Below are 23,774 nucleotides of genomic sequence, written 5' to 3' on the forward strand. Positions count from 1 at the left end.
TCAAATTGATGTGAGAAATATACGGAAATGAGGACTAATATTAATAAGCGTGAATAGTTAAAAGTTCCAAAATCTCATCTCCATGCAATGGACCTGCATTATCCCACCGTGAGTTCGCACCCTTGAAGGGTTCTCGAATCATGTTTGTTATTACATAAGCCGACCTGCAAGATCCTATTTCTAACTAATTTGTGAAGCCCAAAATGCTCAATTTTCCGAAGCTACAGAGAAGTTAGGTAACCCCCCATTCGGAGCCTCCCAGTAATACTCGAATTTGACCAAGTAGTACCGGATGCCAGAGACAGATAATATATATGCAGCTGCGGCTGAGTTCATCCAGTCTGGTAAAGAAGATATAATCACGGGGTTCTATCACTAACGACCAAGGCTGACATCATCAGAGAATACACATACCTTTAACAGAGATGACTCTTCATTCATAACGTTCTAGATTTCTAGGTACCCTTCTGAAGATGTGACTTTCTACTCTTTCGTCTAAGGTACTTGGCAATCGAGAACGATTAGCTATTATTTCTCCCATTCTAGAGTCATGAAATGTCCGGATGAAGCGTGCTTTATACTCGAGGAGAAAAATTCCTCTAGATAATTGGAAAAATGTTTCTAACTTTTAACGGCTTCAATTGGGGATCCACTTGAGGAATCACTATCTAGTTGAGCCGTCTCCCTTGGAGATGATGGAAGCAACTCGGTTGGGGCGGATAAACCTGCAAGAGAATGGAAGTTCGGCCAAAATTTACGATATTCAACAAGTGATTGTACTAGAGATGTAAAAAAAAAAAAAAAAAAAAGGGGTCAACAAGTTAAAAAGAAAAAGAAAAGATAAAGGTGTGTTGCGTGACTTGAGAATCACCAAACATGGCACAGCGAAGATTAGTTGATTAAGCCTGGACAACATACAACCAGTTGGAGAAATTTAACGGCATGCACCTCAGCCGGGTAAATCCTTGGGGACAGAGACGATGGACAAACAATCATATACACATGAAAAATGGGAGTTTGCTTAAAATTAAACACAAGAAGCCTATTAATCCCAATTGTTTATTCATGGTATTTAACGGCTAAAACAAAAGAATTAAACACAAAACAACGAGTTTGAAGGATATTCAGCCAACGTAAGGGGATGCACAAAACAAAGTCATTCAAATGACGATCTTTATGTGGAAGGTAAAAGCACCACTGCATACTAAAATACGGCCTCCAAATTATTGTCATCATCACAAGGTTCCATTCAATTGCAGTCCAATTTTATCGTCTGATCACAATGAAAAACTAGGCCGTAATAAGTTGTATAAAAGTGAAACTTGCAAACCTTTTTTAGATTGGAACTTCTTAGTGTGCCGTCTAATAAGCTTTTTAGCTTTTGTAATTGTGAGCTGCCTAGCATAAGGGGAGAACTCGACATCACTTTCACTCCAATCACCGCGAACATCTTCTTCACCCCTCATAGTTCGGAGAACAAATGCCTTTGCCTTGCGACGTTGAGTATTAAATAGTCCTTTGACGGATGTTACAAATCCATCACCTGCTCCATCACTTGGACGCTTAAATGGGTACTGATCAGATTTTCCTGCCTGGTCTTCGTTGTCACTTGAGTAGTCAACTTCAGGACCGCTGGCTCCAATAGGCTGAGCCTGGGACTTGTCTTTGAATTTCTTACCCTACATAATCCATGAAAGGAAAAACAATATTTAAATGAATTTAATAGCAAAAGTTAATGACGCAAAACTCCATAACTAATAATGATTTTCTTGATTGGTTAAGAGCCATATAAGAGGCACTAAAATGGCGGCCTCGCACTCAAATTTTCAGTAAGGTCAAACATAATGTTTTCTTTTTTGTGACGTAAAAATAATGCTTTATTAAAGAATGTAACCATTAACAAGAAAATGAGAAGAAACAGGAAACAAGTGAATCATCAACCTGCATTCCAGTCACAGACTTCAGAACTCCCCAGATGATATGCTTCTTAACCCGTGAAAAGAGTTTTGGCCAAGTCCCAGTAAATTCTACTCGGTGAAATTGATCCATCAGTAATTTCAGGTCACTCACAACAAATGGTGATCCATCATATGTAACCAATAACTCAACCTACAAGAAATATACACAACACTCAGATGAAACCTGAATTATTGTGACATATGTGATGGTAGATAAAGCTTCACCATTGGGTTAAAAAAACTATCAACCTGGCTAATTCTGATGTTATGAAACTCCATCACCTTTCGTGGCTTAGATCTCTTCTCTTCTTGTGACTTAACCACTTTTCTCTCTTTCTCTTCACATGATCGACCAGTTTTGACAACTTTGGAATCTTTTAATGAATTCTTAGAGACTTCATCTTGTTGCTCAACAGAGCCAAATGGGCTATTATTCGAGGAAGAGATACTCTCTAAGACAAGTTCATTGGCTACAGATTCTGCAACGGTTTCTTCCCATGTTCTGTCAAAAGAAGATGTTCTTCGCAACTCAGGGGTTGAACCAGTACCAGGGTTTTCTGTGACATTTTGCAACTTGGATGCCTGCAAGCACGTCACAAAACTCCTCATGAGATAATGCATTAAAACGACTAATAACACATGAAGAGGAAAAAGGACAAAAAAGAAAAAGACATATTTTGCCCAAACTCTCCAAACCAACGTATTCCGTGATTCACATTTTCTATTCTAGTCATCTAGAAAAAAATATCGTCAGAGCCTCACTTGGGTTGAATCAGCAGGAACCGTTGGCTCACTTGTAACAGGAAATATCATTGCAGAGATGCTAGATTTGGATGGAATCTCGGACTCTTTTGTTGAGTGACTGCTAGGAGCAGGAACTTCTTGGATTGCCAAACCTTTCTTCAGACGTCTTGCACCAGCAGTGGTTGAAACCTTCCAGACCTCCTGCATTATTTTATGGACAAAATAACAGATTTTCTTAAGAAAATAAGAACAATCTTGAAAAAGAACAACAAATTAAAAGGCCAATAATAATTTTTGCTCAAAAAAAAAAAGGCCAATAAGAATAAGTGAAGAAAAACCATGCATAGAAGACCGAAGAGAAGTCACTAAAACAATTATGTTTCACAATAAAATGCAATGACAGAGAAATGCCCCTGAAGATAAGGCACTTCTTTAAACTAAATGTAATTTCAGCACCCATAAACTAACCATAATTTTAACTACAAATATCTATAAATTAAGCTTTGGTTCTGAAGGCAATAAAAAATTTAAATTTATCAACTAACCTGCCGGCGTTGCGAATCTTGTCCATCTTCTGGGAAGAAATAACCCCACATCATTCGGTATATTGTCTCTGTCAAATGGATTTTAAGGGGATAGATCTCTACCTATAATGCAAACGAAATTCATATCACGAAATAAAAGGCACCAGTCTCAATACTCCAAGCAGATGCTATATTAATAACAAGATGTTTTAATCTCTGGTTCTGATTTTTTAATGTACTTCTAACAGGTTTGCAGTTCTTTATAAAATGGAATAAATAAAATTGATCACTATCATAGCTGCGTCAACTTATTCATGTGATCAGCTCAATTAAGATCAAATGATCGACAGTGATGGCTGAATGGAAGTCCAAATATTATCAAAGTAGATGGCATAATTTTGCAGGAAAATGGAGAGTATTAATTAAACAATACATGATATAAAGAATTAGGAAAGTCATAGAAGCTCTACTGAAAAATCACAACATATTCACAAAGCAAATACAATGGCATGAACTTCTTTTCAGTGGTTCTGCTTTCTCCTTCAACCAAATGAAACCAAAAAACCTAGATTAAATGATGGCTGACTCATTGTGAAATGTCCAAATCGCATAGTGTCTAATCTTCCACATCTGAAGATTTATCAAAAACCAAACGGCTCTGCTTCATAAATTTTTCATACATCTCATTCAGAGTTTTTAATGCATAGGATTTCAAGTAATTAGCAGATTAGGACGTCTGCTTACCAAAGGAAACAATTACCTGGAAAAGTTCGAAGGGAGAATTTCCATCCTTTGGAGCTCCCTGCCTTGCATCTAGTCTGAGCATGACTTTTCTGTAAACAACCAAAAAAAAAAAAAAATGCAATATCAGAAATACAGAGAAGAAGTGAAAACCTAAAACTTGGAAGTATTTAATAAATTGTAGAAAAAGGCAAGGTTTACATACTTTCCCCATTCAGGTGGAGGATTCCATGCTGATAAAAGCATATCACACTTGGCATTAGGCAGACAATTTCTGATGACCAAACATTTTACTGTAAACCGAGAAACACCCACATCCTTGTAATCTCGATCAAAGTCATAGATCTAAGATGTTGGGAAAATGAAACTAAATTAGCATGCCTTACAAGGCGAGACTCCAAAGAAGCAAACTAAGAAACTAAGCAAGATGAATTGCGAGCAACAATGTAATCAAAGAACAGTGGAGGATAACATCATCGCACAAAGAAACTTGAACAATCATGAGGCCCCAACACACAGATATCTGCAAGATCCCCTTTACAAATTGAAACACAGTTATTCAAATACCTGTGTTTAATAATATGCAGAGTCAAGCCATAATGTTTTTTCCCCTTTAAATAATGAAAGCTGTATCCTGACAATTAGTGGCTTTTCTTGCATAGGTGCTAGAAGGTTTGGGCTTCATAAAACATGGCCTTAGGCAAACAATGTCGCAGTAGATTTACAGGATCACTCCAAGGACACTTAATTTAAAGGACCCGCAACATCTTGGTCATAAAGGCTTTGATTTCATGTCAGGACCAAGTCACCATTACCATAAAAGTTCATGCTTTCAAATGAACACCACGACGACTGATATCCCTTACAGTTATTGAAAACGTATCAAGGATGATGAACAGAAAAACTAAACAGAGAGCGTTTCTGGGAAGAGAAATTATCAGCCGATAATTAGTCAATGATCCCTCGTCACATGTACAAGAAATAAGGTGTTGTTGTATAGTGGTAGTCAGAAAAGAGAGAAAAGGAAGGGGGTGGGGGGGAGCAGCAAGAGAAACAATTTTCTCATCAGCAGCAATTTTCCGGCCGTATTTTACTCTCACAAGCAAAACTTGCATCTAAGAGGAGCAAAATCCATCTAATAGATATATTAAATTAGAGTTAATGTGGTGAAGATCAAATGTTTAAACAGTATGTCATACTGAGTAAGAAGAAAATTTGTTTGTTAAATATTAAATTCTTACCATGTCACTAATCTCAAATTCTGCAAAAGATTTGCCATCAAGCAGCATGCTCCAACCAACTTTATTAATTTTGAATGATATGTGCATGGCATAAGAAGGACTTCTGCTCTTTTCCTTCTCCGAAATCTGTTGCTGTGCAGCTTTCTGCAGAGCCATCCTTAATGATGCAGATGCAGCCTTCATAGATTTTTTCCCACTTACAAGTTCTCTCTTCAATCCTTGCACCTGCCAGTGTTGGACTACCGTTGATTACTCATGCAACCTTGTCATATTACAGAAAGATGCATAGAACAAAAAAGTAGATGGTACGTCTCAATGCATGCAGAGAACAATGGAAAGTCATAGTGAATAAGAAAATGCAATGAGAATCACAATATCCTGCCCCCTACAAGATAGGCTAATAACCAAACCAAGATGATAGAAACAGCAACAATGAAAGAAACCATAAATTGTCATGGGATGCCCCAGTTGAGCAGCATCAATAAAGATACAAAGACAAGATCGAATGCAGTCTTTTCTGTCATGGTAAAAATAAAATAAATCTTAGGTTGTACAAAACGTTAACAGCATTGACAGAAAGGTAATTAAAGACAACTGAGTATAATTTTTTAAACCATTAATCAAAGTTCAGAGGTATCAAGAAAGATTTAGCCAAATTTGATAGGACGCTAATGTAAAGCTGCCCTTCCTTTTTTATGGATATAGAGAAGAAGCAGCTAAAATTGGACTCAATCTGTTTAATCACATCCATTAAAGTATTGTTTAAAGGGTATCTTACCAGCACTGGTCTTCCACATGCAATCATCCACAGCTCACCTTCCTTTTCTGGACATGAATCTCCAGACGCATCACATGAAAAAGACAACTTTCTAATATCACCAAGAATCAACTTCTGCTCCCTCTCTTTTTGTTCAAGGTTGATCTTTGCAAGTTCTACCTCTTCAATACCATCAGGGATCACCTCATCCGTTTCCTCCTCAACATCTTCATCATCTTTACCAGAAAATGATAAGCTACTTTTTCGAGGCCTGTGTTGTGTACAATAATTAGTTAAGAAAATATCATCACAAAGCATACAATTTTTAACTTGGCCTTTTTGCAGGGATAAAAGAGACCATGTTTAAGTAGTATAAGACTTGAAAACATTACCTAATAATATTTGAAGACAATGTCTATCCAAATTATAACCAAATTCAAGGGAAAAAACATATATGACAGGTAAAATAGTTTTGCACAATTTACAAAGTAAATTACAGATGATATTGCAGCATTCAAATCACAGCTAATCATCCTGTCTTAAGTCACGTCATACGCAAAATCAGTATTTCAAGGGTTGAGAACAAGCAAATGTTTATAAATAAAACCCAAAAAGAAATACTGTTTTGATCTCTCCACATAAGCTGACCGTACTAGTTGCTTGATAAGAATTATCATGCTCACATGACATGATAAAATTTGACAGTTGCAACTACTGATGTCTACATATGAGTGAACTGCTAAAATATAAATACAGAAACGTTTATTGGCTGTATATCTGCATCATTCTTTCGTCATTTATTTCTTTAACTTGGACAATCCCAATCATTCTTGGAATTCACATTTTTCCAAAATTTGTATTGACAGAATTTGAGGCTTCTCCCTTCCAACTTTCACTGAATTGTTCCCTTTTCTTCTAGTCAAGATATCAAAGCATTAGATCTTGATTTTTATGATTTCTTTCTAGCAAGTTCTAATTTCTATCCTCAACTCATTTGTGAAAAAGGTTTTTTCTTGATAAGCCAATTTCAAATTCTAAAATTCCTTCAAAGGTCAAATTTCAGAACATTTTGCCCCATTTATTTATCCACTCTGCAGTAGTAAGATACGTAGAGAATAAGCTCCTTCGTATGTTTGGCAAGAGTCTGGGTGTCTTAATACCTTATAACATTTCTCCTTATTGAATTTAATAGGTTTGATAATGAGGAAGGAAACAAAACTTTGTGATGGTGTATGATCTATGGAACTGTGGCTTTCCTAGTTGGAAAACAATGTATGCATCTCCAATATATCTTCTACTTTAACTGTTTTATTGAATAGAATTATGCTCAGCACATTATTTTTTTTTAAAAAAATGATCAGGGGACCTCTTTGATATGCAAAGAGATTGAACGTATCTTTCAAACCTATTAGGCTTTATAGGGCTAGCAATTTTTCACTCTTTCAGGTTTGAGGATTTCTTCACCTAGGTAGAGGTAATTTCCTCTAGTTCTTACAAATTGGTTCTTTTACTTAGTAAACATTATAAATATAGAGAAGGCATGATGCAGATAACGAGTACTGACATATGGAGTGAATCACTACGTTCATGAGTTAGAGGTAGTGAGAAAGATAATGGTTCAATTTAGAGAAAGGGCAAATAGAGGGGCTATCCTCACTTTGGAAGGCGTGCAAAGAGAAGATTGGTCAATACATCCAACATGACCTGAAACTGACGGGAAGTCATAGTTGCCGTTATATTATGAGAATTAAATGTGACCTCCTTCAAGGGCTTCACCTGCAGAGGTTAAAATAAGCAGTTGATATAAATATTGAGAACAAAAAGCATGTGTTACATAAAGAACTAGAGAAACATGCTTCGTGAAGAAATGCATGTCTGGAAATACATGCATTGGTTTTGGAAAAATACGTGATGTGGGGTTATATTCAAGACCAGGACGTCAATACGGTATAGGTTACCTTGAGTTCTGGAGTTGCACCTTTGTGCCGTGTGTATCGGAAGTACATGTCACAAGGCATAAAAACCCTCTCAAGAAGAGCACCAGTTCGCATTACTTTTGGGGAGCCTCTACGGATTTTTGGAAGCCACTGCACTCCAGCTCCTGGATCAACATCTGTTGGTGCAACATGGGCCTGCACATGCTCCAACATAGCAGAAATCTCCATCCTATACCAAGTCATTTCAGGTTGGTACCCAGCACTAGGCACATTTGTAGTTCCAATAGCTTGCTCAATCATCTCAGATCCAACATGAAGTACTGAATGAAATGACTGGGATAAAACACGGCCACTTGCAGCAGCAAGCAGAAACCTACCCTGTTTAGCAAGAAATTAGGTGACTCAGCAAGCACAAATAGAAGACATCTACAAATGTATCAAAGTACATATCACATATTACAAGACAAACAGAAAAGTATCCATGAGGTAAACTTTAGCAGATTCAATTGACAAAATGCAACCTAAATATATACATAAACATATATATAAAGGATAAGATATCCTCCTTGGCAAAAATGTCGAAGATGACATAGAAAAGACAAAAACATCAAAAGAATGAGTCCCTTTGCAAATATGTAAGGAGGCAACCCCAAAGAGACCATGGACCAAACACCATATAGAGGGCGAAATAGATAATTCTGTCACCAGCTCAATCTAGAGTAAGTGAGGAGAACTGCTAAAGATATGAGCATCTTCGCTCAAGTCAAATACACCAAAGAGCAGAATAGATAATGAATAATCATAAAGCGTTTTCTTCCGTATAGTTCTACCCTGTACTTAATCAAAAGAAACCATTCCTGGTTGAGGGAGCGCATCCTACATCTAGCATTAACCAAAAACACCAGATAATCTGCTACCAAGAATAAATGAGAAGCTATTCCAAAGAAATTTGACAAAGGCTTATAAGTTTAAATGAAGTATCACAAGGAAGGAAGCTGAAATAGCAACATCATTGCCTAAAAAATAAGCACAGGTACTTCAGCAGTGCACATCTTGAATATGCATCTTATGCTGATTCTCAATTCATATTAAATGGTGAATAGACTTAGCTGGATAAATATTCAAAAGGTAATCTTTAGTTTTCGATTTTAAACCCGTGGCAGGTCATGGTGAAAAGAACATGCAGAGGAAGCTATTGAATACTGATTTTCAGGCTTAATTTCCAGAGACGACATTAGCACCTAAAATCCATTGAATCTGGGAAGTTTACCATGAATATCAAACAATCCACAAACTCAAAGAAGTTGACAGCAAACCCTTAAAATTAGTAAATTGAATGTTTGGTCCAGAAGAATGGCCAGCATTACCAACTGTTTTCAGAGGGAAATTATTATAGCCATTAAAAATTAAAAAATACACCAACAAAATGATAATCCACTGCCCCACACAATGAGCAGTGAAAGAATAAGAAATCTCCAGCGGTAATAACAAGGCATTAGATTATGCATATTAATAACATAACTAAATATCAGAAAAGAGAGAATAAAATAGTAACATGCAAAAGAGTATAATAGGCATCTACATCAGAAATGAAACAGAAATCTAAAAGGTGTCTGCATCTTTTGGCAAGAGGATCTTCTTGACAAATCAAAGGCTAGAGAAAAGAAAATTATTTTAATCAAGTTCCAGCCATTAGTAAAGCACAACAATCAGTGTATATAACCTGAGAACTGCCAGGGGGAATTCAGTTTTGAATGCATAGCATGTTTTAAACTTACATTTGCATCTTCTGAGTGAAGATTGAATTGCGGCTCAATAACATTCACCATGAAATGTCGAGTCCCATCTGAATCATCTTTGTTTTCATCTTTAACTGACAACAGATCACTTTTAACTGGCATTAAATCATCATTTTTATCTGGCAACAGACCAGAAAGAGCAGAACAAGCCTCTTAATCAAGTACTGAAGAACATTTCAATCAATAAGAATTATCTATCCTGCAAACAGGAATAATATTTGCTGCAACAAATGGCAGTGATTTCTCTTTTGCTATCAGTCACTAAACTAATTTGCACACCTAAATTGATATCACTTACTAAAATTTCTTAAAGCACATTAAACATACCAGATGACACATCCACCTCAACTGAATTTTGTGGTGCAAGAGATCCAGAAGTCTGTGTATCTTGAGAAGAGGAACAATCAGCAGTGCTCCCAGGGAGAGAGTTCTTACCATCATCAGATTGATAGGTTTCAGCCCCATCATTCTTTTTGTTTCCCTCAAGTAATCTCCTCTGGGCATACTGCCGAGAAGGCGAGGGCTTGGGAGGTCCAAAGGCTTTGGATAGGCCACCAACAAAGGACAAAATAGCATCTCTGTTCTCAATATTCCATAAAAGCTTGAGACCATATACAAACACACGCTGACAGTTGTCAGCTACAATCACATTGTACCCGTCATCATCACTTGGGTCAGACAGCATATGCTCACTTTCACCTCCATTTTCAAACCTAGATGGTATATTCGTCTTCTCAACATTTTTTCTTCCTGCCTCTTGCCAGGCTAGTAAACTAACAGGATCAGCCTTTGGGGACTGTTTTCTGATAGTAAAGTAATCGGAGGACAACAAAAATCCATCACCACAGCTTTTCTGCATGCAACCTTTTTCAGAGAGGCTTTTGTCCACAGATGCTGAATGTGAGCTTTTCTGTGTCATGTTAATTGCATTTGCAATACTCGGACAGTCTTCTCTACTTAGAAATGCCTGGGGCATATGAAGATCAATTCCTAGGTAAACAGGTTCAAGAATGTCACGTTTGCTTTCGAAAGTATACTTTTGCCTGCCTCTACCACTACAGTGCTCAAACTTCATCTTTGTCATTGTTACAGTCAACCCTTTGGCTGGATCATCATCGTCAAAAGGCATGTGCTTTATACAGGTTGGTGTAGCATCTAAGCGTATCATAAACTCAGTCATCACTCTATCTAATGACAAATTACCTGACCTAATAAATCTTGGGATTCCAAAACGAGGAAAACGAGAGAACATACGCAATTTGTGTGGAGGGATGAAGTTCAAGTTCCAGAATTTAGTAATCCATGCCAGATCATAAGCACCAACATTCACTGTTGGCGAAGGTGGTGAAGCATTCTGGGTTTTTTGCAGAGGATCATTTACAGGATAATCTCCTTCAGCACCGTCTCTAGCAGTGGAAGGTGGGGATTGATCTGGTGAAGGATTCAAGCCTTTAAGAGAGAAGTTCAAGCGGAGGGAAAGAGAAGTTGATCTAAAGGGATCAAATACTTTGTCACGAAGCTTCCCCTCAACTGGTAGTGCAAATAAATAATGATTTAGGGGAGTGCCAGAATCACAACCCCAGTCCATGGTAACTTCAAGAGTGAAGACTGGGGCTTCCAGAAATGCACCAGAAACACCTGCTGGAAGCTGAAAACCCTGCCCATTAGCCAAACTCTCCAAACTACTCACTAATACCTTAAAATCCTTGGAATATACAAATATACGACCATCAGACTGGTGAATTTCAATAGGTCCAGTCACAACTTGGAGTTTGTCATGCTCTTCATAAGGATCTGTACTTGCCAAAACATTCAATTTTAATTCGGAAAAGCACAAGGAAGATTTTCCATGAATGTAATTTCTCATGTCATCCCACCACGGCAAACTCTTCTCCTTTTTTGGAGGCAAAATAAGTGGGCCTGGATTCCTAACGCTTAGATTTGCCCTCCGAAGGGCCACAGTAAAAGCATAACTTACATCAGCTAAAACTGGTTCATGACCTACTCCAAATGATGCTTCTCCTTTCTGAAAATGTATGGGTAAATCCATGTATGTCTTCATTGGTGGAGTTGTACCGCTAGCCGATCGAAGCATGCTCACTTTCCTCCATCTCCCAACATAGACATCTTGAGAAATTTGAGGTTGAAAGCAAGTTGCCTGATTAAAGTAAGGCAGAGGTAAATAATGAAGAATTGTCAGCTTTAGGTTGAACATTTTCTAGTTGATTCGGCAAGGGAGAAATTTGAACTTCAGTTTAACCGATACAAATAACAAAACACGCAGATGCAAGCATGCAAAACACACATAAATATATGTACATAAAATCTTTTCTCCCAATATATTTATCAAGTGTTTGGATAGTTCAGAACCTTCTGCAACCCTTTGCTTATACTGTCAAGCAACTGTAATGTCAGTGAAGTAGAGTGTTTGCAGGTTTTGGGGAACATTGGGTATGTCCTAAAATGGACATTTTCTTTTGCTAAAATCTACGGGTTTAGGAAGATGCTAAAGCACCGGGGATTAAGCAGAATTTTTTAAATGAGAGAAACATCAAGCGTTTTCCTTTCTCTCTTCAGAAGTTGAGGGAAAGGAAACTAGAATAGTAGTTAGTTCTGTCCCCAAGTTGGTGTTCTGCTCAAGGTTTTTCCAAGGGGGTTCTACCACAGATTTGCAACAACATTGGGCTGCTTGCATATTTTCATTTTCAACTCTTTTTTTTTTAAAAGAAAATTATGTTGCTGTTCTTCTTTGAGTTTGCTTTTGGAGAATTCTTATTCTCCTATTTTTGTATCTCTTTATTCCTTAAGAAAATTTTCCTGCAAAAGTAGACCTCAATTATCCCCATAGCTATATTTATCTCTAACTGCATAAACTAAAATATTCACCCAGCATCTGACCACAGACCAAAGCATAAAAGAATAACAGCCATAATTATCAACTCAGGTGTTTTCAACAGTTTTGCAACAACTACCAAAAGTAAATTGTATCCCTTGTTTGCTTTTTCCAAATAATTGCACATTTTTAATACCAAATCGTGCAATTTGGCTTTAGCACTACTTATATTGAACCTAGAGAACTGCGAGTATGTACTTATAGCTTTAAAATTTTTGCAATTAAAAAAAAAATCCATGTTGGATAATCAAAATACTCTCGCCCAAAAGAAATTACATATGATGTTTGATTTTCTAATTTACCATTAGTTCACCACACACACTGAGCAGCCATCTCACTCTCCAGTCTCAGTCCTTACAATCAAAGGGGAGAGAACGTTAAAAGAGAAGATTTTTAAATTATATAAAATTTATACTCCTCTAAACAAAGGATTGGACGACCTTAAATTAGTCAAATTCTGAGCCGACTCAGAGCCTCAACCTCTGTTTTTCTCATATTGGATATCTCAGAAAGGCCACAAAGCAAAATAAATCAAATTCAAATCCTATTCCTATCACTGCAAAAAACATGAGAGGGAAAAATAACAGACTAAATTAAAACAGAACAAACACATGACTAAGTCACACACCCATAAATGCATGTAAATCACCTTCAACAAAATCAATGTCAAATTTTAGTTTACTTGATAAAAATTTCTAAAACCTCCCATTGTACTTTAGTACTATTGAGGATGATTATTGGATGCCTAATGAAAATAATAGTTTCTAGAACCGCTGACAAGTAAACCAAGATAGTCTATACATTAAAACTCTCATACCTTGATGTCATTTAGTCCATAAGAGACCCATCTATCAAATATATTAGGCTAACCAAAGCAAAAGGGGAAATTATAATAACCAGATCTTCAAAGACGAAGTCAACATAATCAGAGATAAATTACAAAGTCAAAAACCATTTATGTCAATTTCTATGAGAGGAGGGAATAATAAAATTACATAAAAGAAAACAAACGGTCCTCCTTAAGCAAAAAATAATATAAAAGGCAACTACCGGGCTCTAACTCAAATGAGTCTTCATTGCCCTTTGAAAATCTACAAGATCCAATATTTAAATTCATGACTATATTTATATATAATATATATAAATGGAATCTTCTACTTAACCCTAATTGGACTTTGAAATCTGAGTAAATGAGATGGCATGAATGGAAGAAAGGAAACAAAGAGATCTTTTGATATTACCTGCTGTGCCAACACAAGGCAACCTTCACATTTACCAGTACTTCCAGAAAAAAGAGGTAGTGTGTAATTCCGAAGATTTGCCACAAGAGAACCCACATTTAAGAGAATATTTCCCCCATACAGTCGGGAAAATGGAATATCATTTTCACGACAGATAGGATCAAGCTCCTTCAGAACCTCAATCATCCCATCATCTCCACCATCAATTTCTGTCAAGCTCAAATTCAAGTCCAGCAAGCATATTGTGAGAAGAGACCCCCTTGAAGTGCTAGGCTTGAAACCGGCTTGGAACCCATCTCTGCATGCACCCGATCCTTCCGATAAGACTAGGTTCTGACATGCCTTGTAATATGATTGGAATGACTGCTTATACATTTCTTCTCTCAAGAATTGAATAGTTGAAGAATCTTTCATATCAATCTCAATGTCATTAAAGTAAATCTTCCTTTCTTGACAAGAGTTATTGGCATCAGTAGGTTTTGATCCTTGCTTGGCCTTTGATATATATTCATCCAGAAAGTTCAACCGAACAGCTAGCTCACTGGCCTCCTTTTTCAAAAGCTGATAGTGTTCATCAAGCCATCCCTGGATCGGTTCTTCTTCAATATCAGCAGTCAACTTACGTATGCAAAATTTTATGCATCCAAGTTTATTTGAACTAGGTTTTTTAACTTTAGAACTTTCCTTCTTCACAGGGAAAATAATATTAGTTTTAGCAGCAATAATGAGCTTTAGAGCTCGTAACATATCCTCAAGAGCATCATCAATAGCACGAAGTTCCAATCTGTGTGGCATGCAAACATGACAATGAAGACCTTGAATTACAAAGTCCCATATTGTGATTACAGCCCCTTTTGCGTCAGTTTCACTTGCAGCAACTCTAGGAATTCGTGAAATTTGTGTGCGGCTACTCTTGAAGATTCTGGCCCCATTGAAGCTAAACATAAGACCTTCAAGGAGCACTCCTATCCGAGCATTCTCAGAGAAAATTGATTGAATCTGAATACTGGCATCAACTCCATCTCCTAGCTCAGCAGATACGTTCAACAGTTCCACATCAATAGCAAAAATATTTTCTTTCTTTTTCTTCTTCTCAAGATGTCCTGATTCCATTTCACTCTTTGAAATAGCATCTCCACCATTTGATGCACCCTCCATGTGTTGATTCCCAAGCTCCTGAAGCTTCCTATTGTGTACCAGTAACTTCAGCTGCAGGACAAGTTCAATTAGTGATAGATGTACATCAGGCTCCCACCTCACTGTAATATCAGTAGCACTAAAAAGAGAGAAGACAGCAATCTCTTTATGGCCACCTGAACGCTGGACAAATTTAGAATTTTGCATCTCAAACAATGCAACCTTTGTAACAGGCCTGCTTTCCTCCATATATTCCTGATAGATAGATCTCGCTCTTTCAAGTTCCAACTGTTTGGACTGTTTCTCCTTGTTCACGCACAAAGTTAAATGAAAGATTTCAAGAGAAACAGAGAACTTCAGTTTCTGATATTCACTTGCAATTGTGGACATTATTTGTGCATTGCGTGGGGTACCATCCGCTGACATGCTAATTATAACTCTACCACCCTGTGAACCATAATTAACTCGCTTGGGATCTGAAACACTTGTATTTTCTAAGCCTGTCTCACTACAAACATACAATGAACAGTACTCAAAATTAACCTTCAGCATTTGAATTCCCTTTCCTGAAGATTTTGATGAATGCCCAGGGCTCTCACTTCTTTTCTTTGAGCCAGATAGGTTTTTAAGTAGAGCTTGAAAGGATAATGCCGTTGATACAAGTGATTCTACACGCTTGAGAGTTAGGTAAACTGCCATATGGGTCACTAAAACAGAGAAACCTAACCTACCCTTGGAACCATCCTCAGAGGATTCTGTGTCATTTTTACCCCAATCCAAACTAACCTTCGCTATGTGCATAATGGAGTCAGAGCTAGACTCCACATCGAAAATGCCTTCTTTCATGCATTTTTCATATTCGTCAGCCAAGTGCAAATTTAGCTCACCAAGATTGATGTTTACTGTAGTCCCAGCGTTTACATTGTTTGCAAACAGCTCTAATGATTGTAAGCAGCCCTATCAGGAGATGGATGTTTTACAATCAATATTTTTAACCAAGCAATATATTAAAATAAACAAATAAGTTTAATAAGTATAACTGCATCCAAATGCTGTACACTCTATAATTAAAAATGAAACTCCCAACACTCAAAACACTTAAGAATAATCTTTCTGCCTCAAATTCCAAATCTAAAATCCAAGCAGACATTGTAAGAAGGGGATCCTATGAAGTTATTAATGATCCCTTCAGAAGGGGAAAAATCCACTGGTCGATAAATTTGAAAACTTCAACTCCTAAGGCAAAGAGTTTCAAGGTTCAAACCATTTTTTGGTTACTTCATTTTACACATGCGTACATATGGATATACGCATATATAAGAAAATATCACATTGGAAAGTCTCATTTGCAGTAAAGGATTCATTTCTAAGAAAATACTCACGTGATATACTGGTGAACCAGCCATATTGAAAAGCATCAATGTCATGTCCGGAGCTGAAAAATTGCACGTCCACACAATGGTCTTGATATCCTGATTTGTTGACTTTTCATCTGCCCTACTTGATTGTGGCTTAACAACTTTAGAAGCTTCTTCCCCAAGAACCATTCTTTTCTTCTTTGCTGAATGAAGAACCACCCAAGGTTTTAACATGCTCAATAATATGTTGCATTTTGTACCCCCTAGCTTAATTTTAGTTTCAGCTCTAACAGGCAAGATGGGCTGTAGAGAAAAATAAATGTCCCAAGAAAAATAAGTTGGCTCACAGAACGTGAAAAAAAGAAAAAGAAAAAGAAGACTATAACAAAGAATGAGATTACACAACTTGTCCGCATATGAGAAAACCAGTCAAAATCACATTTAAAAGTTGCAGTTTTCCAGCATCTTTCCTTTCCTTTAGGGTGACTTAGATTGGCTTTGTATCTGTTTGAGAGGAATCTTATACTCTGCCCCTGTATTTTTCCTAAACCTCTAATAAATTTCTCAGACGATAAAGAATTGCAGTTTTCTGCAACAAATAAAGTATTTTAATGAAAAATAGCGCAAAACAAAACCGAGGACAAGTCCTCCAAAAACAAAGAAATATTCATCAGCTCAAAGAGCTTTACAATTCCTTTGTAAATCCACAAAGAAATCACATTGGAAAGACCATTAGCTGGAAACCAGAAAGAAGCCAATCTGTAGATCATAAAGTTAAAGCTTCAAAAGGCTATCTATCTGAATTAAAACTCTTTTATATTGAGCTAAAATTATGTTACTTGGAGCCTTCAGGAGCAACAAATTCTGGTAGATATTACAATATAATTGCCAAACGATGTGATAGCATATAATCTTGTGTTAAAAAAAAAAGTGAAAGCCACAAAATCTCCAGGTGATTATCAATGGTGATATGACTTCAATTGCCACTTGATTTTCAATAAATTTCTCTATAAAGATTTCCGGTCAAGTTCTTGATCTAATTGTCAAGCAAATTTTTTCTTAGGTAGATTCAAAGGCAGACCAGTTATGGAGTCATACGAAGATGCTTATGCGGACAGCAGATAACTTACCTGTACTGGGACATGTGCAAAAAGAACCACGTCTAACTTCAATAACTCCAGGAAGGAAGAACCAACTTCTCTGAGAAGCTGTAGCAAAAATAAGACATGAAAACTTATCAGCAAGAAAAAACAAGAAAAAATATCTCAAGAGTCTCACCAAAGTCAGCAATCAAAATTCATACATGAATTTCACTAAACTCCAGTTTAAAATCAAGGCGTGTACAATCTCCATTGTTGGAAGCAGATCGAAATTTAGTGGTTTCCAATTGCATTCCAATGACATTATTCTCAACAGAAAGACCATGTTCACGATGCCCAAATTTCACATCCAGCTTTGGTAAATTGAAGCTGACCTATCAATAAGAATTAAAACAGTTGACGTTAAGACTCTTTTTAACCCTTTCCATAAATAGAAACATTAACAGAGTATCTATTTTCCTGTATGTGGTTTTGGCAGAAGTAGGGTTTTTCAAACACATGCTAAATCTGTTTTTTTCTAGATGAAAAATATTAAAACTACCTTGAAGATTTTTTTGCTGTTTTGCAGGATATCTTAAGAAGATATAAGCAACAAATATATCTAAAACAAATCAAGAAAGTTGTGTGGGAGTAGTTTGGTGTGTTAGTGCACTGTTGCTGGCTCAGCTTCAGAATTTGTCTGGCTGTTTAGATACTGGTTGCACACACTTTTTGTGTTTGATCAGGAGTTTATATTTTGTCTGCGTTGCTGACCCTGTTAGGTGGCTAAATGTTGAAGTTGGTGCTGTACAGAGTTGCTTTGGATACACTTTTGTGCACTTGCCAATTCATTATTTCCTTTGGATACATTTGAGGTTTCTTTTATGGCAGTAAATTAACCGTTATGATCTAAGCTGGTGACTTTGTACAGTTTCCTAAGTATCACGAGTCATAAAATTCATTTTCCTTCTCTTACTACCATCAGAAGCCATTTCCATTGCTTAATTGCTTGACGAGGATATATTATATCTTTCAACTTTGTAGTCCCTGTCTCTCTTACCAATTAAAAAAAATACTAAGGATAGGAAGTATATCAAAACTCCTTACCTTTTCAGGAAACATCATCGCGTATTTGGAAATTGCAGCAAGAGCTTTCTGGTTCTTTGACAGTTTATTTGTGGCCACAGAATCATCACTTGACTGTATAATATCATTGGAGCCCGGAAAAGATTCCCCTGAACTCTTTCTTTTCAAAAAAACATCCTCATTCAAATTCACAGCAACTTCTCCCATGGCGATGCCCACATTCTTAATAGTAATGCCCACTTCCCTATGTCCATAAGCAACTCAGTGGCTATAAAAGGATTTTTTTTTTTTTTAAAAAGGGTCTAGCAAAGGAAGATAACAAACGTGTCCAAATTTAAATCAAATAAAGCCCACTGTGAAGGATGAACCATGACGACCTTTTTATAATGTTTACAATTAAAAAAACTTGTATAGGAACAGCCAGAGATAAAATAAGAATGAATGATGTAGATGAAGAATAGCCCTCCTTCAAGGGGAGAAAAATAAGTAGTGTGTCAAAACCCAACCTACTAAGCATAAGTTACTTATAATCTTTAAAACAACCTCTCATGTGAAAGCCCTTTGGTCTTGTAGCATGGAAGAACACGGGCCCACCTACCATGTGCTTAAAGAAATCAATGCCAAAAGTTTTAGAAGGATAACTCTGAGAAATCAATGCCAACAATTTTAGACTGGAAATCCTTGGCCCTAATGCTAAAACAGATTTCCAGTTACAAAAATTAAGAAGGAAATTTCATTTGACGGCTCCCATAGATGGGGAAAATCCCAGGCACACATGGAGTGCCAATTACATGCCAAAATAACAGAAACTGAGAATTGAATGGCTTCTTCAAATTTCAGTCCCCTTTTGGACATTGTTAAAGCAATCAACTACTTCTATTAGTTTAGTTAAGCACACAATCGGTGATTTGCAAAATTTATGCAAGAATCTACCCTTATAGTTGAAGTTTATCTCTTGAAAACTCCTGTTTTTCTCCAAATCCATTTTGACCCAACTAATCCCAGCCATTTAGTTTAAAACTTAAATGGGTTGGATCATTAAAAGAGTGTGGGTTTTAGGGGATCAACCCATGAGTAACCATTAAACCATTATATGTTTCATTATCATCTACTTGCATACATTCTCATCCTCTCTTTCTATAACATAACAAAATATTAAACAAGAGCAAGATATACTCTAGGACCATTAAAAACACAATAGCTTCATGCAATTAACAAAGCCAACCTCATTTAATGGGATAAGACTTATTGTTTTGATTGAATGATTGAAGAATAAAATTAGATCAATGATTAGTTATAAAATTATTTTAAGAAATTAATGAAAGATTGCAATAAATAATTAACAAATTGACAGACACACATACGCATATTGTTTACCTAGAAGCAGGTTATGGGTCATTTAGCTTTTTCTCTAGAGTCAAGGGTTGTTAGTTGACCTATTAAGTAACTCATAAATAGTTGCTTAGTCCTGAATCCTATTTGATCCATCCATATTTTACCCCAACTTCAAACCCACCCAAACAACCATTTGCCGCCACCACGCACAAGTAACTTCTTTTATCTAACCACTACTGAAGCAAAATGAAAATCAAAAAGATATTTCTAGGGTAGAAAAAGTACCTATCACACCCAAATTCACACAAGATGGAGAATTGCTCACAGACAAAAGGAGCAGAAGACATTTCTGTTGTGGCAATGGATGATTGGCCTGATGAACTGCATTCTCCAGCACTAGTATCGGATGATTGGTTGCCACTAATGCACTGATGAACATGAATCAGTCCTAAATTTATCCTAAAGAATAAATTTGACTGGGATCTGCAATCTCTTGTTACATCCACATTCAATTCCTTGATTTCAACAGTCACTTTTGGTGTCTGCAATATTTAATAGAGAATTCCAAACACCTCAGAAAAGATTCTAACATAAAACCAAACAAAAGCAAAAAGAAAACAAAATGTGAGTTAGTTTGGTGTAATAAGTGGTTACTGGATTAAATGTAATAAGTGGTTCCTTCTCAAAATAATCATTACATTTAAAGATATCAAAAACTGTACCGGCGTGTCCTCACTCCACAACTAATCACAACATACTATTTTTTAACTACTCTTATAATGCAATTTATATTATGAAAAGCCACTACAACATGCAATGCTCGTGATAAATTTATTAGCACTATCTTTTCATTTAAAAAATAAAATTTGAATTCGAATGAGAAGAAACTACAAATTGGTGGAGATAAGAAACCCTTAAATCAGAACATTTAACAAAGAAAAACACATAAATACAGAACAATGTACATAAACCCTTGGAAAACAGGAATAAGCAAAACATGCCATGAGGTGCGTACCTTCAGAACCACACTTCTCACACAAAGTGACAGATATCTTGCAATATTGGCGACAACCATCATCCATTTTCTCTTGCCTGAAGATTGGGATGAAGAACGGGATTTCCTTCTTTTTGTTTTTCCATGGCTTTTGTTTGAAGACCTCAAAACACATTTTAAGTCACAGAGTAATACTTGCAACTTTGGAAGGGAAAAACAACTCGCCCAGCATAAGCTGAGTTTAATTTCACCAATGTATACAGATTCAACAGCACCCTGTATATGTTAAAAATCAAATAGTTATATTGCAATGAAACCTTAAAAAAGGAAGTCCAAAACAAACATCACATCCAAATAGAACAGGATTTAAACTGGGATCCCCCAGACTGGGGCTGTAATTGAAAAATCAAATAATTAATAACTAATAAATGCAAAGATAGACCACAATCCATTTAGTAATATCTCTGAAAGAGACAATACATAACAATTATATGGCACAATGGTAGAAGCTATAATAAGGATTTCTCTGAAATACACTGAAATACAAAATTTTGTCAACACAGAGAGGAAACAAAGGAAAGAGCACGGGGACTAAAGACAACTCAATCAACAAGCAATTTTTTTAATTTAAAAAGACGCACCACTAATTAAAAAAAAATAGTGATAACATTTTAATTTTATATGAAAACTAAAACAGCACCTGTGCACTGTACAGGAATAATCAAACTTTTTAAGAGGAAGGTACAGAAATTGGAACTTGCAGTGCAGGGTGAGTCTTTTTAAAATACAGAAATTGAGGTGAGTATAACAGAAACGATGATCCCATCTTACTTTTATACATATTGATAATTGTAAGTAAAAAATTGTTTTTTTTTTTTTTACCACACTAAGGTTTATTACCATCTTGTTAGAAATGAAAAGAGTTGTGAAACACAAGGTAATTTTAACTCGAGTTTTGATCAGGTAGAGAGGGGAACAGGAATAAAAATAAAATAAGCTAGCAAAAAATCAAATATATAATGAACACACGTAGAAATTATGCAGGATAACTTGATTTAAACATCAAGTTTTTACTTCATTCATTGTAATGACGTTTGATTAACCAAAGTGAACCTTGCTTCTTCTTTAGTAATCTGATAAGATGATTAGATAAATACCCAAATGCCCTTCAAAACTCTTATTATGAGATAAGGCAATAAATGAAGGCAAACCTTTTTAAACTTCAACGCCACATCTCTTAAACAATTCCATCTTCCAATATGAAATCCAACAGATGCTCCCAAGGTTTGGCTCAAGATGAAAGTCAAAAGTGTAGAAAAAAATCTGTAAAATAAAAGGTCAGAAAAAATTAAAAAGCAAAGGATATATTTGCAAGCATGATAAAACCAAACTCCTTACCACTTCAAGAAAAGGAATAAAGAAATGATTTATGCCAAGCTCACAGGCTTTTTCCCTCATGTTTACACTGCGTACTTTTCTAATGCGAAGGCATGTAGACATCTGTTTTGCCTAACTGTAAACTATTTTTTCTGTTGACTAATCGTATTGACAATAAACACTGAATCTGTCCAGAAGGCCTGGAGGACTTTTACCAGTAATTTCAGAGTTTAAATGTGTTATCCCATCTATGCCAAGATACCAAAAAAAAAAAAAATGCACAGCGAAGCCAAGAAAATAATTTAGTTCGAAAGACAATGCAAAGGGGCAATTCCATTGCTAAAAATTATGGCACAGGACTTAGACTTCAAGGAAGAAAAACACAACTGGAAATGCACAGTAAAGCTAAGAAAGTAATTTAGTCCCAGAGACAATGCAATGGAGCAATTCTGCTGTTAAAGATAATGGCACTGCACTTTAAACGCCAAAATAAAAGAAGAAAGAAATCCACAACAAAGCTAAGAAAGTAATTTAGTCCCCAAGACTGTGCAATGGGGAGATTCAATTGCCAATGATTATGGCACCATGGTTCAACCAAATGCACAGCATTTTTTCTGGGAGATAGGGGACTCTACCAATGCTTTGTTCTCCTATAGAAACTAAGCATAGTAGTGGTAGTAGAAGTAGGAGTAGTACAACTTCCAAAATTATTCAACTATTCCGATGGGCAATAAATACAACTAGCTGAAGAAAGACGGAAAAACAAAAGGCACCTTTCTCAAACGTTTCAAGAAACTCATTAAATCAGCAGCACTTAGTGAAACGAACTTTATAGCGTGGAATGGAAGGCAGAGATACTTCCCTTGATGTCTCTTTTCATGACTAAATGTTTAATTGAATAATATACTTAATCGGTTCCCCGTTTCCCATCATTATTTATTCAACTGAGCAGCTCCCACTCCCAGTGCAAAATTCACAAGAGGAACATTTTCCTCGGGCAAACAAAGCTTTCAATTTATCAGTACCAGCCTCCCAAACCTAAATATACTACGAGATTTTTAGATTAAGCTTGTTTACATGAAAACCAGGGAGAAAAAACTTGAAACCAGTAAGGAGGGAGGCATCGGGGGCTTACGTGTAGAAGATCCAGATGATAATGAAAAGTAGGCATAACCCAACGAAGAAAGACGATGGCATTTTGAACGAGAACAGCAATTTCTCTCCGACAAAGGGGTGATATCAACCTTGTTCTCGAAATTCCAACATATGAAATATCAACAGGCTTGTCTCGCATAACTTCATGGCGGAATGCATGCAACGCAGACATTAATGGCGAAATGATGCAAATCCTAAAATTAAGCCCCCGGATATTTTTGGAAATGATAATGGTGTAAAGAGAATCAGACTTGGTCTTCAAGGGCGTCACGGTCGGAAACTTTGATTGTCTTACACTTAGATCCGCCCCGTGAGGTGCTCGGTCATCAAAATTCAAAGAGACAGAGAGAGAAGCAGCTATTCTCAGTGACCAGTGAAAGCCGGGAAATTAAATCCAAGCGCGCGCAAGGCCACAGGC

The 23,774-nt window shown here is 36.4% G+C and overlaps 1 protein-coding gene across 1 annotated transcript; it reads right to left on the reverse strand.

The window, feature by feature from the left end:
* Positions 1 to 12: 12 nt before the first annotated feature.
* On the reverse strand, positions 13 to 23,716 carry LOC114757305 (protein SABRE). Its single transcript, XM_028946309.1, has 23 exons — positions 23,337 to 23,716; positions 22,036 to 22,147; positions 20,846 to 21,100; positions 20,116 to 20,372; positions 18,517 to 18,739; positions 17,634 to 17,804; positions 17,461 to 17,538; positions 16,355 to 16,633; positions 13,836 to 15,929; positions 10,029 to 11,859; positions 9,681 to 9,820; positions 7,924 to 8,280; positions 7,623 to 7,741; positions 5,987 to 6,236; positions 5,209 to 5,433; positions 4,173 to 4,312; positions 3,987 to 4,059; positions 3,248 to 3,349; positions 2,721 to 2,903; positions 2,208 to 2,540; positions 1,942 to 2,109; positions 1,331 to 1,679; positions 13 to 725 (listed from the first exon to the last, which is right to left on the reverse strand). Exons 1-23 carry the CDS (start codon positions 23,396 to 23,398, stop codon positions 622 to 624), a joined length of 7,905 nt encoding a protein of 2,634 aa, XP_028802142.1. The 5' UTR covers positions 23,399 to 23,716; the 3' UTR covers positions 13 to 621.
* Positions 23,717 to 23,774: the final 58 nt, after the last annotated feature.

The sequence above is a fragment of the Neltuma alba genome, unplaced genomic scaffold (genome assembly GCF_004799145.2).
Source record: "Neltuma alba isolate B1F8T4 unplaced genomic scaffold, ASM479914v2 tig00010592_pilon, whole genome shotgun sequence".
In the NCBI taxonomy this organism is placed as follows: domain Eukaryota; kingdom Viridiplantae; phylum Streptophyta; class Magnoliopsida; order Fabales; family Fabaceae; genus Neltuma; species Neltuma alba.